At 42.6% G+C, this 16,446-nt stretch overlaps 2 protein-coding genes across 2 annotated transcripts in view; one reads left to right on the forward strand and one right to left on the reverse strand.

Moving 5' to 3' along the window:
* sos2 (son of sevenless homolog 2) overlaps positions 1-5,348 on the forward strand; it is a 40,872-nt gene extending 35,524 nt beyond the window's left edge. Inside the window, exons 18-23 of the mRNA XM_082516965.1 lie at positions 25-197; positions 285-401; positions 577-838; positions 1,034-1,078; positions 1,201-1,301; positions 2,303-5,348. Coding sequence (XP_082373091.1) covers positions 25-197; positions 285-401; positions 577-838; positions 1,034-1,078; positions 1,201-1,301; positions 2,303-2,809 — 1,205 coding nt within the window. The 3' untranslated portion in view covers positions 2,810-5,348. The remainder of the gene's footprint in view (positions 1-24; positions 198-284; positions 402-576; positions 839-1,033; positions 1,079-1,200; positions 1,302-2,302) is intronic.
* A 944-nt stretch (positions 5,349-6,292) lies between these two features.
* Positions 6,293-15,828, reverse strand: manba (mannosidase, beta A, lysosomal). Its single transcript, XM_082516966.1, has 16 exons — positions 15,513-15,828; positions 14,384-14,478; positions 14,200-14,305; positions 13,938-14,111; positions 13,594-13,717; positions 13,046-13,215; positions 12,850-12,960; positions 11,419-11,570; positions 11,147-11,264; positions 9,991-10,077; positions 9,648-9,815; positions 9,127-9,345; positions 8,826-9,046; positions 8,417-8,585; positions 7,849-8,106; positions 6,293-6,862 (listed from the first exon to the last, which is right to left on the reverse strand). Exons 1-16 carry the CDS (start codon positions 15,711-15,713, stop codon positions 6,638-6,640), a joined length of 2,598 nt encoding a protein of 865 aa, XP_082373092.1. The 5' UTR covers positions 15,714-15,828; the 3' UTR covers positions 6,293-6,637.
* Positions 15,829-16,446: the final 618 nt, after the last annotated feature.

The following is a 16,446-nucleotide window of genomic DNA, read 5'->3' on the forward strand; positions in this document are numbered from 1 at the left end:
CATTTTTTGTTTTTTGGTCCTCAGGTATCTATTTAACCAACATACTGAAGACGGAGGAAGGCAACCCAGACTTCCTGAAACGCCACGGGAAGGATCTGATCAACTTCAGCAAGAGGAGGAAAGTGGCGGAAATCACAGGAGAGATCCAGCAGTATCAGAACCAGCCCTACTGTCTGAAAGTGGAGCCCGAGATGAGGGTGAGCACTCGCCTTTCCAGAATTGTCTTTGAGCTTGTCTTAACTGTGCCCAGTACCTGAGTTCTGACTAATGATTGTGTTGCACAGAAATTTTTCGAGAACCTGAACCCGATGGGTAACCTGAGCGAGAAGGAGTTTACTGACTACCTGTTCAGAAAGTCTCTGGAAATAGAGCCTCGGAATTGCAGGCAGCCTCCTCGATTTGTGAGTATTTATAATTTAGTGAAGTTTTTACTGCTCTTATACAAGTTCCAGTTCAGTTGCAGATTGGAAAGGGCAGGTTGGATTATTTAAATTGGATCTCAGTAAGTTCAATCAATATAAGATCAATCCCATCCTGAGAAATGTGTTATCTCTTGATTCTCCTCTCTCATTGCAGCCCAGGAAGACCGTGTACAGTCTGAAATCCCCGGGTATCCGCCCCGTGCGAACATCTACCTCTGGCACCCTAAAGGGCCACCCTGTCCCCCTGGAGAGGGACCCCCCACACAAGATCACCTTCCGGAGTATCAATGAGAACGATTCGGAGTCGCTGGTTTCGGTGCCCACCTCTCCGAACACGCCCACTCCCCCACAGTCGGCCACTCCTGACTTTAACTCAGTTTTCACAGAGCACGACCAGCTCAGCAACTCCTACGGCGGTGAGTGTGAGGCCGATGCTTGATCCATGGTTTACAAAGAAAAGCGTGCAGCTAGTCCAAGTATTGCAGATCCAAGTTAAATTATATACTATGCCCCTACATTCTCCGATAGTAGAGTTTAGGTTTCAGGTTAATAAATGTTTCTAATTCCTTCTGCCACATGTGACCTTAATCTTCTGTGTTTGAATTTCACAGGTAGTAGCAACTCCATATTTGCTCCAGTTCTCCTGTTTACTGGAAGTGAGTGTGAAGTTTATTTTGATTGCTCCCGATTGTAGTTCTGCACAATTCTGCCAATATAAAAGTAGCCGAGCATGTCAGCTTTTTCATCTGTTTTAATCCGTGTTTTCCGTTTTCCTCAGAGTTACAGTCTGCGTCATGTGGTAGCCTCCACCACCTTGGAGAGGAGCTAAAGCCACCACCTCTGCCGCCTCGAAGGAAAGACACCATGTCGGACACTAAAGTAAGAGCAGTGCGCCGTTTCTGCATCATTATGAGTTTTGCAAAGACTTACCTCAGTTCTCTGAAGTCAAGATGATTTAAAGTTGAAGACTTGGAGTCATTTTAAGAGTTTGTTTTGGCATTTAAGATCACTTTAATGGTCACGGGTGTATAAAATCGAGCACCTAGGCATGCTTCTGCAAACATTTGTGAATGGGTGGATTAAGAATAAAATGTCACTGTACATATGTATGCAAAGCTAGACGAGTGAATATTTTTAGCAGTGCTTTTCCTTCCCAATTTGAGCTCATTCCTTGCTCCAAACTCATCACCAACATATTTAAAGCCTAGCACTGTTTTCGGCTTCACATTCACACGCTCGCACTCTGATGGATGCGTCGGGGGCAACTCGACGGTAAAATCCGTCACAAAGGGGTATATGCTGCTACACTGAAAACCTAACTGCAGTCGCTTTTGTTTGTAATCAGACTGCTGCAGTCACCTGTAGTTTGCACTGGTAAAATACCCACCAAGTGGTTGATGCTGGGAAGAGAGTAAAAGTTACACTTTTTAAAATGTGTTGGTGTCAGAACAGCTTTTACTTTGAAGGAGACTGTTTGGAGAGTAAAACGATGCGTATTTGCGCACAACTTGGCATCTTCCAATCAGTTAGGCAATGCCAAGGTTTTTGGTCCAGCACCCTCTATCATCAGCTTCACTCCACAACCACTTGCAGCTGGTGGTTACCAGATGGATGCTAACCGGCTCTGAGGCCTCAGGGAAAGGACTGTAATGCTTACATTGTACATTAACTGAGCTGGAAAAAACAAATCCAGATTTTTACCAGCTTTTTCCACATAGTAACTTTGTAAGAAAATAACTTCACATGGCATGAATGCTTTCTGATATCTCTGAAGCCCCCTTGTGGGGATGTAGAGCGCTGTGTTAGGAATCACTGATGTGCAATAAACAGGGCAGCATGTGTAGTAAGTCTGACACACCTCTTATGTGTTTATGTCTCAGCTGAGCTCCAGGTCCGACAGCCCTCCTGCCATCCCTCCCCGGGTGCCGCCTCCTCTGCACAGGAACCAGCCTCGACCCCCAGTCTACAACGGCCCTCCCACCGATGGCCCCTTGCCCAGCCCTCCACCTCCACCACCACCCCGCGACCCCATCCCAGACACGCCTCCCCCGGTGCCCCAGCGACCCCCGGAGATCTTCATCAACTACCCTGTCAACCAGCCTTCGCCCGTGGGCCGATATACCTGGGATTACGGCAGCTCGCCCAGTTCCCCAAACACGCCACCCAGCACACCGTCCCCTCGCATTGCCAGGCGGGGCTGCTCTCTCAGCGCCAGCCAGAATAGCCTCTGCCCTCTCTCTATTCCCACCTCCGCTCCACCTGTCCCCCCTCGCTACAACTCCAGCCCACACCTCCCTAAACTCCCACCAAAGACATACAAAAGGGAGCTGCTACAGGCGCCAGTACAAAGCCTCTCGCTGGTGGAGAACACCGACAGCAGCCACTGAGCCAACTTTTCCTTCACCACCACCGAAAGGCAAACTTCAAACTTGCTCCTTCAAACTACAACACAGATGACTCAAAGCTACTGATCTGAAAGAAAAACACTGCTCAACATACAAACTCCACCAACCCCCGCTGTGCCTCTCAGGGGGATCGGTAGCTCCACCTCCATCGTTAAAACCCGCCGTGCCAATGAGAAACCCACACCGGCGTGCCAGCTATTAAACACCAAGGAGTGTTTGTCGGCTTGGAGCGTTACCTCCTGCTCCTGATGATAAAAGTTCTCATGTCTCACACACTTCGCTTACCCCACAGCCCCACATCTCCGTCACCAGTCGGGATGACGGAGAGGAGGGGAGAATGTGGGGACCTTGGATTTTGTAGCTTCAACTGTCGTGCTTTTGTTTTCTTTTGGGCATTGACGTGATTTGGAGTCTTGCAGCTCACAGATGTAGCTCACTCACAGTGGCTGTAAGCAGCAAATGTTTTCATTGATTTGTTTTTCCTAACTGAAAGCAAACAGTTGCCAAAGTCTTATTTTTATGCAGGGGGATAAGGGATTTTTGTTTTTGTTTTAAATAAATGTGACATTAGCAGAAACACCAAGGAGGTGACACTGAATCCCCTTCCCCCCTCACACCTTGTATCTCAGCTGAACACTGTGACTGTAAGAACATGAGTCAAACTTTTTTTCTTTCTTTTTGAAGACGGGCCTCTCCACAGCCACAAAACGTTGCCTTTAAAAATAAATAAATCAAACAGCGTTGACCTCTGACCCCAGGCTCCAGTTCTCTCAGCGCAGTCTTGAAAACGAGAGCTGAGAACACTCCATTTGCACATCAGTTTTGGGCAAAGTCAGCAGGTTTTGATTGGACTTACTAAATAAATAAAACATCCGTCTGCGCTGCACGACGGAGGGAAGTCTGCCACGATATCAAACAGCACCTCCAGGTCGAAGTCGAGGACTCCGACATGTCCTCCTGCTCTTCAAAAGCCGATGTCTTAACCGAATCCCTTAAGGATGCGCGCTGCTGTCTGACACTGTGCTCCTCTCCAGAAGCCACCCTCATGGCCAACTCTTCTTCTTTGGTATTAAAACTTAGCACTGGAAGCACGCATCCTCCCACCAAAGCTGGGTCTGCCGGTGGCTGCTCCAAAGACCTAAAAACAACCACCAATCCATGAAAAAGGAACTTTTTAACCCAGCTTCTTCTTCTTTCTCTTTATTTTTTTTTTCTTTAATTTGCTTGAAACATTTTGTTTCCCTTTGAAAGACTGAAATAATCCTCGCATCATGCTCAAAATGTGCCTTTTATTTTGTTTTCTACTTCACGGAAATAAGTAAACGGTGTCTAAAATGCTAAAAAAAATAAATAAAAATAAAGTTGCCTATGTAATGTTTAGAACAAAGCTATACACTATGAAATTGTACATGTTTGTGGATACTGTGTGTGTATATATAACATGTATACACTAACTAAATAATTTGTATAAAGTGACAAGGGGTTTTTTCTGTTGTATTGTACGCTCATCCACATCTGTTCAGTCATATATTGCCTAATAATCCACTGCTGCCACAGTCGGATAAAAAAGAAAAAACTCAGACGCAGGTCAACGTCACTAACTTACTCACAGACAATCTCCAGTTTATTAACTAAGGAAAGCCATTATTTCTTCCCTGCCCCTTAGGTGTTTCAAAGCAATGAAATTACAGTTCAGTATGCCAAGCACTTAACGCGACCTTCACTTTGTACATCCTACTAATTGCCTTTTTTTTCCCCTCCTCCAAGACTTTTTAATAGTTACATTCATTAAACAGAGGTTGGAATTGTTTTAAAGTTCCAGTTGAATACATGCAGACGTAAATTCAACTGCAAGTATGGGAGCATAGTGAATAATTAGAATTTTTATTTCCTTTTTTCCTTGTTTTTTCTCCTGAGAAACACACTTTGTGCACTTTAGGCTGTACTGTTGAAGAGCCACAGTTGTTATAGGTCATGTTTGTAAACACAGTGGTCCTATGCAACTGTTAAACCTGCTTTCTACGTGGATCAGGGCAGAACAAACACACGTCTACCGCCTCGCTTTTATCCCCCATGCTGGGTCTGACATGTTCGACCGCCGTGAGCAGAATTGCTTAAAAAAAAAAAAAAAGCCTCACTCGTGCCCTTTTAACTCTTTGCTTTTGCGCTGAAAGTACAGAGCCCCTCTATTCCTCGTGCTTGATGGCAGTGGATAATTCAGTTTTTGATCCAACTAGGGATGAAAGGCGTGCGTAGGAGCATTTCTATAAAGAGTAGAAGTGACTGCATTTGACTGTTTCTGCCCATGTTTTTGTCCCAAGTTTCCCATATCAGGATTGTTGGGGTTCATTTCAGAAGATTTTTTTTTTTTTTTTTCCTTTTTAAACCCTCAACAGAACCTTTTTGGTGGCAATGTAACAGCTTGATCCAGCATTTGGTTTATTTGATGGTATGTGGCCTTTTAACTGCTTTGTATTAATGGTCTTGATGAGATTAATAAATCACCCAGTCTTATTTTGTACTGAACTACTCCTTTCTCTTCATTTTGTTCCCTTATATGTAGACAGTGGAAATGAGGCAAATTGTTATTCTGAGCGGGGCACTCTGAAACTGCATCTGTGAGCAGACCAGCAGCAGAGACCCCATCAAAAGATCAATACGTCACTGTCGCATCAGCGATAGAGAAGCTGCTTCATCACTGAGTTGCCCAACTCGTGCAGTGCCCATTCAGAGAGTGTAACTCGTGCTTTTTCTGTAGTTAGAATTCACATCACATGCAGGTCAAGTTAAGAGGATACTGGCCACTTTATTAGTTACAGGGCTGTTACAGTTGTAGGGCTGCATCTATCGACTATTTCAGTAATCAAGTAACTGGATAAGAAATACTTTGGTCTTATTAGTGAGCAATGATAACTATTGAAGAGGGGAAAAAACATTAAAATTTTAAAAACATCGCTTTCCATTTTTAACTCCATACAACATCTGTCCAGGAAAAGCCCTAAATAATTCCTTTGATCGTGTACATGCCATATTGGAGTTACATTTTTTTTTAAAATAAAATATCTTAAATGCAAAAATGTATAGTCTCACCGGCCCTCGAGGAGTTCGACACCTGTGATTTAACCAGTGTGGCATGAGACAGAATGATGGGTGGAACAGTGGTTAGCACTGTTACCTCACAGCAAGAAGGTCCTGAGTTCAATTCCACCATCAGGCTGTGGTTTTGCTGTGTGGAGTTTGCATGTTCTCCATGTGTTTGCTTTGGTTCTCTTACAAAGACATGCAGTTAGTGGGGATAGGTTAGCTGGAAATTCATAGGTGTGAATGTGAGTGCATATGGTTGTTTGTGTGTATATGTTATCCCTGTGACAGACTGGTGACCTGTCCAGGGTGTACCCTGCCTTTTGCCCTAAGACAGCTGGGATGGGCTCCAGCCCCCTGAAGAGGATTGATGGTATGAGACAGTTAAAAGTTTATCTTTTAATAGAACTTACAACAGTATGTACTGTGCACAAAAATAAATGGCTTTCATATTTTACGAGTTTAAAACCTTTATTTTTTTTTTACAATATTAATGGTAAATGGCCTGTATTTGTATAGCGCTTTTCTAGTCCCTAAGGACCCCAAAGCGCTTTACACAACCTGTCATCCACCCATTCACACACACATTCACATATTACAAGAAAATATATATATACTCTTCTGTGTTGAATTGAATGTCCTGTGAGCAGTGCCTGCATCTGTTCACTCGATTTTTGTCTTACCGTTCCAGTTTTCTAAAGTTCAACAGGAAAGGTGGCTGGTCTCAGGTCAGTAAATGTCTCTTAAAGATGTGATTGTAAGGGACGCAGTAAGTTCTGCTACGCTGGTAGGACGCCACGCGTTAAAGTCAACTGTCCTGTTTCTGGAAACCATCAGGAAGCCGTTGGAGCTGAAACGTCCGGGGATGTTTCCCACGTCGAGCCAGACAAAAGGAGCCACGGAGTCAGAGTGGAGGGTCACTGAGAAGCATGTCTTTTTTTCTTCTACCTTCACCTGTGTGGAAGGACACATCAGTCTTTATTGGCTTATGGAATAACTTAAATATATAACTCTATATCTATATGTATATAGCTGGATAGCGTAGTAGTTAGACTACACACCTTTGGAGCAGAGGATCGCATGTTCGATTCCCACCTGGGGTGTCTATATCCAGTATCCTTACAACTAGAGATTGATGATGTACAACATAAATGCTACGGCAAGGGGGAGCCAAGACGCCAGGTCAGGGGGGAGATATCATTACCCCCACCCGAGATTAGGCCAAGTGTGATAGGAGTAGGATCATGGCCAAGTACCAGAAGGTCTCTAGGCTTGTGAGGCTAAGCTGGATACAGGAACAGCTCCTGTACTACAACAACATCAGAACTGGAGAAAAGAGTAGTCAATATAAAGAGAGGAAAGGTAGCCTGCGGGGGATTGAAGGCACAGGCAATCAACCATGAAGAGGCCGCTAGGAAAGCAGGCAAGCCAGGCCATGACATCAAATCGTGGCTCAAGAGTTGGGAGTTCGTCTTGTAATCGGAAGGTTGCCGGTTCGAGCCCCGGCTTGGACAGTCTCGGTCGTTGTGCCCTTGGGCAAGACACTTCACCTGGTGGCGCCAGTGTCCGGCAGCCTCTGTCAGTGCGCCCCAGGGTGGCTGTACAAGCTACAATGTAGCTTGCCATCACCAGTGTGTGGATGACTGGTTGTGTAAAGCGCTTTGGGGTCCTTAGGGACTAGGAAAGCGCTATACAAATACAGGCCATTTACCATTCAAACTACAATGGCTAGTCACATGTATGTGGAATGGAAGGTTTCAACCTGAGCGGAAGAAACAAGGGACTGGTTAGTGTCAGCACCACAGTCCAGGATGAGAGTACCGAGGAAGGCAAGGAACCATCATGGAAGGACATGTCTATAATCAAGTTCTGGGCAAGGCAAGATGCCTGTCCTGAATCTGAAATTATTCAGATGATTTTCAGTAAAAATCAATGCTTACTGTAATGTTGGGTCTGCGGAGTCCTTGAGCATCTTTGGGCGAGCAGAGGAAGTGGTGGTTAGTGGGACCCTGCTGGCTGCTGTCGTCCTCCAGTTGGAAGGTGAGCAGGCAGGTAAGACGGGTACAGTTTCCGCATCCTGCTAACAGGCTGGCGACGGGCTGTTTGAAGACCGCCACAGCGCTACCTCCAGGCACGAGGAGCATGCTCGAGTTTAGCGTGCAGACTGGATCCAGCTCAGTCCAGGAGAACACATTCACCTGATGCACAAAAGTATGACAATATTAACAGCGCCAGTTTAAATTTACTGTTCAACTGATCTGCACTCCCCTACAAGCATTTAGACTTAAGAAGATAATTCTGTTTTTATCAATAGAAACTGTCATATTTTATAATGACAGAATATTTAACAAACATATTTCCACCCTCATTTATTTTACCATGAAGCATCACATCACATAACAGCAGCTAAGACTTTGATCTTTAAAGATGTTCAACACTGAAAACAGACAAAAATGGGACTAAAATAACTAAATAAATAAATAAATTATTCTGGCTCCTAAAGCCTACCACAGCCCTCAGCTTCAGGTCACGGCTCAGGTCTGAAATGGCGTAAATGACCAGTGTGTCGTCTTCCTCGAAAGCAACAGGAAAGACGGCTGCAAAGAAGCTCTGTGCAAAATAATGCAGCATTTTCCACTTCCCACCAAACTCTGTGCAAACAGATACACAAAGATGACTATGTAAGTATTTTAGAAAACAACCTCCACGTTAAAATGGTCACACTACCAAAGCTAAGAACTGAGGTGCCTAGATGACCGACGGTTTTTGTACCAGATCTAGGAAGATGCTGCTGACAATCAGTTCTGCATTCATTTACATCCACCTGCACCACCCAAATGGAACATTGAGGTTCAAGAGGTCCCTCAAGCAAATCTCCACGACAGCTTCTCCTCGACTCAGGTTGGTTTTCTTTTACTTACAGTCTAAATACCACCTTAAAAGTATCACACACATGGACGGTTTGCACCTCACCTGAGTGATGTAGAGAGTATCTGTAAATCTTTTCAGGGGATCAGTGGCATTTGGCAGGTGGAAGTGTAGAGCAGTCTGCAGGATCATCTGCTGGTTTCCGTCTTCATGGTGTTGACGATGAGAAGTGAAATTACTGCCGTAGCTCCAGTCTTCTTTAATGGAAACCTGCAGCATCATAAAAGGAAAACACAAACAGTCAGCAACTTTAATCCATGTTTGCTTCCTTCTTTATAATATTTAGTTACCGGCTGCAAAGTGGAAAAGGACGGCCAGGACTGGAAACCATATTCAGAGGCAAAACGCGTCCGTGGGAAGGTCCTCCAGTCCCAGCAGTCGAGGATGTAGCTGTAGAAGTGAACGTCTCCGTAGTGAGGATCGTAGGGATTCTCCGCCACCCATCCTTCCTGCTCCGATTCAGCCCCGTTCGTTGGACTGGAGACAAGAAACGGGCGACTCTGGTCCTCCTAAAGGAGATGGGACTTTTGTTTCTACCGATTTGCAGGAGTAATACTGAAAATACATTGCTGGGCAAGTGTATTGCTCCAGTTCCTGATAATTAAATCATCAATTAAAAAAAACAACACAAAAACCTGCTTTTTGTATTTACTCGATTATCTTTGTTGAAACATGCACGTGTGGCAAATATGTAAAAAACTAATCAATCTGGACGGGAAAAACACTTTGGCAGTACCGTAAATTACAATACAGATAAATCAGTCATTTAAAACACAGATCCTTACATTAAGTGTGACATAACCAGACTCACCTCTTGCACAAGCTTCTTTATATTATCTACATAAAGCATCACATAGTCACTGATGTATTTCGGCCTTTGAGAAGCTGGGATGTCGAACCAATCTGTTGCCAGAGCAGCTTCGTTTTCATTGTTACCGCTCCAAATTATTATAGAGGGGTGGGACTTCAGGCGCTGAACCTGAGCAGTAAAAAGAAAATAAGAGAAAGAAATAAAGGGAAACATCACTTCAAGCTTCTTTAGGATTTTAAATCTCCTCTCGGAGCCTTTCGAGAGAAACTGTGCGTTTGGTTTGTTTATCCAGTATTTTACACCTTCAGGAAATAAGAAAAATCACATCCGTATATCAACTGACCTGCTGGACGACCTCTTCTCTTACTGTCTGTATAAAGTCGGTCTCAGTGGGATACATTGCACAAGCGAACATGAAGTCCTGCCAAACCTAAAGATGTGTTTAAACACAGCGAGCAAACCATCTGTTTACAATATGTTCAGTGATGTTACACAACCAAAATCATGTAAAAATACCACAGACTGTTACATACATGTGCAAGAGCACAACAACTGGCTTATGCCAGCTGGATGTCATATTACACAAAGCAGTGCACAGTCTGTCAAGAAAGGTTTACATTTCAGGTAAACAAAAAATGTTTTAGTCCTTATTAGGTCTTAAAATGACTACTACATCTACTCAATCAGTAGTTTATAGAACTGCCTCTAACTGACTTTATTGATCTCTCATTGGTTCAGTTCATTGAGCTTTTGGGGGCATTTGTTTTTATGCACAGCTCTTTCAACACCCTGCCACAGCATTTCAATCAGCCTGAGGTCTGGACTTTGACTGGGTCATCACAACGTGATCATCATTCATTCTGATCATCATCCCATTGCCCCAAACGTTAGGTGTCAGACAGATGGCTTCACATCAAACAAAGGATAAAGGATGTCAAAACACACCTTAATGCTCCCGAACAGCAAACTGCTTTTATCAAGGTGCTCATAATCAGCTAATCAAACGCATTTGATTCTTATTTATTACCATCTTACTTATCCTGTTGAATCCTATGGAAGCGGTGAGGCTGTAAACAGATTTTCACACACTTTCTGCAATTTGGCTTATTTTTTGCTGAATGATGACTTTGTCTAATATGCCACGAGTTGTTTATTTGAGGTTGTAGTTACCGATTTTAAAACCTGCTAAGGACCAGATTATTTTTATTATATGTCCTGATCTGCAAAACCTTATAAAGACAATTACACACAAAAAACCCTGCAGAAAAATCATGTACCACGTCAGTATTTCAAAGGATACTCTATTATATATCAAGACTACAATAAGCTTTCTATCCAAGGAACTGTATCGTCTTCAGTTAATAGACCGTGCCAGTAAATCTCACCTGGTTTATGTTGGTCTCTTGCACCTGTGGGTATCACTACAAATGTCTCAAAGGCCACAACAAAATAAGTATTTAAAGTTTTGTTTTTAAACACTAGAGGGCAGCGTCACTTACCATGATCCCCAACTCATCACAAATTTCATAAAAGAGATCCTGTTCATACACTCCTCCTCCCCAGACCCTGAGGGCATTCATGTTAGCATCTACTGCTGATTGTAACAAGTTCTTTAAGCTGCAAGACAGACAGGCAGAAAGATCCGGCATTAATGAAAATAAAATACTAAAAAGACCCGACACGTACCTACACACAAGAGGCAAAAGAGGAATATAGGTTAAACTAAACAGCGACCACTTGACTGAACTCAAAAGAACCAACGTCCACTCACACATCAGGGGTGACCTGGTCCTGGAAGGAGTGGACTGGGATCCAGTTGGAGCCTTTGAGGAAAATTGGTTTCCCGTTGATACGGAAATAAAAGCTCAAGCCCGGGGATCCAACAACTGGCTCCTGGATGAGCTCCACGGTGCGAAAATACACCTGCGGGGGATACTCTCATGAGCGCTTTCAATTTACTACAACAGCTACTTTAAAAATCAGTGAAAACTTCAACTGTCCCATTCAATGTGGGGCAAGTGGCATGAAAATGAAAAAGGGTGAAAAGTATTTTATTTTTCAACAAAGAAAAATAGTTTTTATTCCTTTTCTAAGTGGACACATCCAAAAAGTGCTTTTCCTGAGAAAAACAGTCTACTTCATTATTATTTCAACACCCATTCGTGAGTGAGACTGTGGTGCAATGGAGGAAAAGGAAGAGATCATCAGGGAGAGAATGAGATAAGAAGGAAACAGGTGTTTGCACAAGTGAAAACTTACATTAATAAAGTATTATTGTTATAAAAAAACATGAAAAAGCTCTTAATGCTTAATTTTCAATTCAATCTAGAGTATTTTAGAGCTTTTTAGGTAAGCTGTATTGTGGTAGTAGCTTTTTATTTAGTCAATAAGACAGTCTCCTTTTCGAACCATTCATTTGTAGACATAGATTTAGCCGTTTGGCGACAATGACAAGAGATATGTTTGGAGGTGTAAAGGTGAGGCTTTAAAACCTAAGACCACTGCACCAGCTGTTAGGCATGGTGGTGGTAGCATCATGCTCTGGGGCCGTCGTAGAAGCTTGTTTATGGAAATCAAAAGCTTCTAGTTGAGGCACAACTTGCTAAGGGACATTTAACCAAATGTTATTGAGAGTGTACGTGTATATCTGATGCAGTATACTTTTGATTCTGTGAGGTTTAGAGAAAATCCAATATAAACTCAAACTTTGCAGTTATGCAATTTTTATATTGAAACCATAGACTGTATATAAAAGATGTATCCACTGTGACATCAGCTACTTGTTTGTGAAGTCTGCATTAAATTCTGCACTTTTGTTGTTAAACTGGACATCACACGCGAGCTACTGTGAAACTCAGGGACATTGTTCACTCAGTAGACAAAGAACAATAGATAGAGAAGAGATAGTTAAATCTGGTGACCCAATTAACTGCACTGGGATTAAAATCCATAAATATTTATGACTTTATTCTTCAATAAAGTCATAAACCATGTGAGAAGTAGGGTCATTTCTACAGAACCAAACTTTGTCTTGTAACCGTAAGATGCCACTCGATGCTGGACTTTAAAAACATTACAAGTTTAAGTTATCTGCATTGTCTTCAGTTGTCAGACTTGGAGGCTACGATAAATTGCACTGTGATTAAAATCCATAAATAAAAAATGAGGAGACTGCATGTGCTGACAGGCAGCACACTCTCACCTTAGACTCTGTGCTGAAAATTAAAAACTCATCCTGAAATCCTCTGATAGTGAGACGGTAAAACGGTTGTTCTCCATGTCCATTTGGCCACCATAGTTTCACCTGACTGGCCTGAATGAAGAAAAAAAATAAAGCATGAGCGTGGACGGGTAATTGATATTACACACAACAATGAGACTGGAGTCATTTCAAGCACCGTGTTGATGAGTATGGTGAAGTTGCTCTTGGTCTTTCCAGGGTTAAAGTGTGTCTGGAAGGTTTGCTCTGAATCCAGTTCAGGTATGGAGAGTGTGAGCTGGCCACGTGCTGTCTGAACTGCATCTATAAGAAGCTCAATCTGCACCCTCCACTGGGAGAAGGCATCATCTGGACAGATAGATTATTCATAAAAAGACACAGGAAATACTGGAATAAGTAAGAGAGGGCGCTTTATCGCGAAGATTCTCAGAACTTTCTGGAAAATAGCCCAAGATCCTTCCTGAGGAAGTCACAACAGAACACTGAACTCCAAAAATCTAAATTCAGTGCAGCTCGCAACAAATAAATAAATAAAATTCCTTTTTGTGTTGAGTGCCTGCGTCTTACACAACTGCTCTTATGCAATCGATAAATAATGCACCACTCTCTATCAGAGGAGAGACACTAAGGCTTTATAAAATTCTCCTTATATCTGAAATTGCCCCCAGTTTGACTATCCATTTATCCCCAAGAAAAGGTTGGTGATCAAGATTAGATGGGACGTACTGTAGAGAGGGACAGAGGAAACCTGGACGAGCTGCAGAATATCAAAAGCCTCGAGTCGAACGCCTTTCCACAGTCCCATCGTGGGGAACGAAGGTCCCCAGTCCCAACTGAAAGAGCTCTGCTCCTGGACCAACACAGACACTGAGGTTTATTTTTCTTCAGGCACAGTTACAGGTCCATACATATTGGCTCATGTCATCCACCGCAGTGGATTTTAAAGTCAACCTTTCACAATGCCATGGAAGGGCAGACTTTAAGCTTTAATTATAAAGGGTTTGCTGTTATGTTTGAAGGTATTCATTCTCTGTTTTTACCAGTTTATTTTCTAGAAGGGAGGGACTTACTTTTCTGATAAAATTGACATGGCATTCCCCTTTTTGGACACCTGGAGGACATTCAGGAGGAACTACGTAAGACGTGTGAGCTTTCCTCTGCTCAGACGCGTAAAGAATCGGTGACAGCAAACCAACTTGCAGAACATTTTCGCCGTCTTTCAGCAAGTCTTTCACAGAAAAGTCCTACACACCAAAAAAGCACAGCACACGGGTGATACATGTGCAAGAACATGTGGGGCGGTACTGTGTGCTTGTTTCAAGTTAAACATACATGTCGACAAAACATGTTGTTGGTCTTTCCAACAGCAATCCCATTGAGTGAAACCGACCCAACGGTGTCCACGCCATCAAACACAAGAAGCACCTTCTGCTTGACGCTATCAAGAGATTACACAGATTAGTTAGACAGAGAGCACAAGGAGTCTCTAGATTATGACCTATACAGGTATAGTGACCTCAGCTCAGCAGACAATGTAAATGTGGTTGTGTATGTCCAGTTGTCGAGCGCAATCCATCGATAAGAGACATCGTTGAACCTGAAATACGGGTCCTGAAAGACAAAAAAGGACAAGGTTTATCTACCAGGAATGACAAATGCTAGTCCTCTTAGTTTTTGGCTGTCAAATGTTTTACCAGCACATGCAGTACATTTTATGTCAGTGCATAATGTGTTTAAGGGGTGCGGCTGTTTAAGGGGTGTTCCACTGTATGTTTTCCCAGTCCAGCTCTTGTATAACTCGGCATACTCCAATCTTTTCTCTTGGCTTCCCTTCCTTATGAATGGGTTCTTGACAGCAACCTGTCCACAGAGACCTTCTGATCAGGTTTCAATGAACAGAAGCTGGATCAGCTGAAGGGCCAGCTGGATTTCTTCATACCTTTCAGATACTGTTCACCCACTGTAAGTAGTTTAGTGGGCCTGTCACTTTTGTATTTGTTCTTCACTTTTCCACTTTCCTCAATTTTTTTTAAAGACACCTTGCACATCATGCTGATATGCCATGTTGTCAGCTATTAGCTCTTTGGGAATCACCTTCTTGATATAAGAATGGGTTATATTCTAGGTTTTTATGTGTAGAAAGAAAATTGCTTTTTTCCCCTGCAGTTGGGTCCCTGTTTTATACTTGAGTTGCTTTATGCATAGATCAGTGTTAAGAGCTTTAATAAATGAACAAACGAACAAAAGCATTCTTCTTAAAATGGTCGGGATCAAGGACTCACCGGAAAATGAGTGACCTAGACCTTCAGAAAGCCTGGATAACTATTGCTCAACACCGTTTGTCATCTATCACAAACCTGATAGCTCCTTGCAGTAAATACTTCAAACAGCAGACATATTCTCAGAGTTTTGACATTTGTTTCCTTCTTGGAACTGGGATTAACCTTTAGTCTCACCTGTATGTCTTTCACTCTTTGCACCCACGCAGGCTGTCTGATCTAATATATTTTACATACAATCTAAACATTTGATAAATGACTACATGGAATAAAATTTATAGGGATAAGTTAAAAATGCATTACTTAAATGCACATAAATGAAAGATTAAAGACTACAAATTAACACCATGAAGTGAGTCGTCTTACCGTGATGTATCCCTGCTGCTGCAGAGCTGAGTGGACACAGCCTGGGACCTGTGCAGGCAGTAACAATGAACCGTTGGAGTTTGACAGCCTCCATTTGCCGTTCAGGTTCACAGTGAGACGCTGCTGCAGAGAAAATACCGAGAAAACACCGGAAAACAAACACCAGCAGGCCCAGCCAGAGAGGCGCACATGCAGCAGCATAGTTTAGATCTCGTTGTAGGCACGGAGAGTTCACTCAAGCCTCCATAATTGTGTACTCTTTTCGTTTTAACTTCGTTTACCCATACTGGGCTTCCGTGTTTGTCACGTGACCTGCTCGTGGTAGTCAGCTGTTCGCAGGCAGGAAGTTCAGGCGCGAAAAAGAGAAGCTTTTTTCTAACTCACCTTTCAACAAAATCCTGCTACAGGTTTAATATAAAAATATATTTTAAAGATGAATTAGATTTTTTAAAGCATAATTTCCTAATCAACAAACATATGTACTTATTTTAGAGGGACCAAATAAGGGAGTGTTTTGCATTTCTAAACACAAGGGTGTGTATACAACATTTACCGACATGGTAAGCAATTATGGAAAACTACTCAAGCAAAATGGAAGTCAGAGAAAACCTTTATATTTAGTAGGTCTCTTAGGAGGCAATATTTCTAAGCATATTACAATATACAGTATTGTGAAAAAGTTTGAGTCACCCTTTGTTTCTTTACATTTCCAGAGCCAGACTTTCTGAAGGTCCTTTGAAGTTTTCCTTTGGACATTTGCTGCCTTTTCACTCATTCTTAGCTCAGTCATTGTAAAACTATTTTTTTGTTAAAACACTTAACACTGACATACGAATCATTCAAGTATTTATAAAAAAAAAATAAAAAAAGGCACCTAACTCAGGGATCTTTTAAATTATGATCCTTCAGTTGATCTATTGTTCATTAATGGGTC

This window comes from Aulonocara stuartgranti, assembly GCF_965226115.1.
Source record: "Aulonocara stuartgranti genome assembly, chromosome: 19".
NCBI lineage: Eukaryota > Metazoa > Chordata > Actinopteri > Cichliformes > Cichlidae > Aulonocara > Aulonocara stuartgranti.

Coding starts and splice junctions, on each gene's coding strand:
- manba (XM_082516966.1), bottom strand. CDS start 15,713: ATGCTGCTGCATGTGCGCCTCTCTGGCTGGGCCTGCTGGTGTTTGTTT. Junction 11,265..11,418: donor GACCAGGTCACCCCTGATGT/GTGAGTGGACGT, acceptor TCTGTCTTGCAG/CTTAAAGAACTTGTTACAAT. Junction 9,047..9,126: donor CCTTTTCCACTTTGCAGCCG/GTAACTAAATAT, acceptor ATGATGCTGCAG/GTTTCCATTAAAGAAGACTG.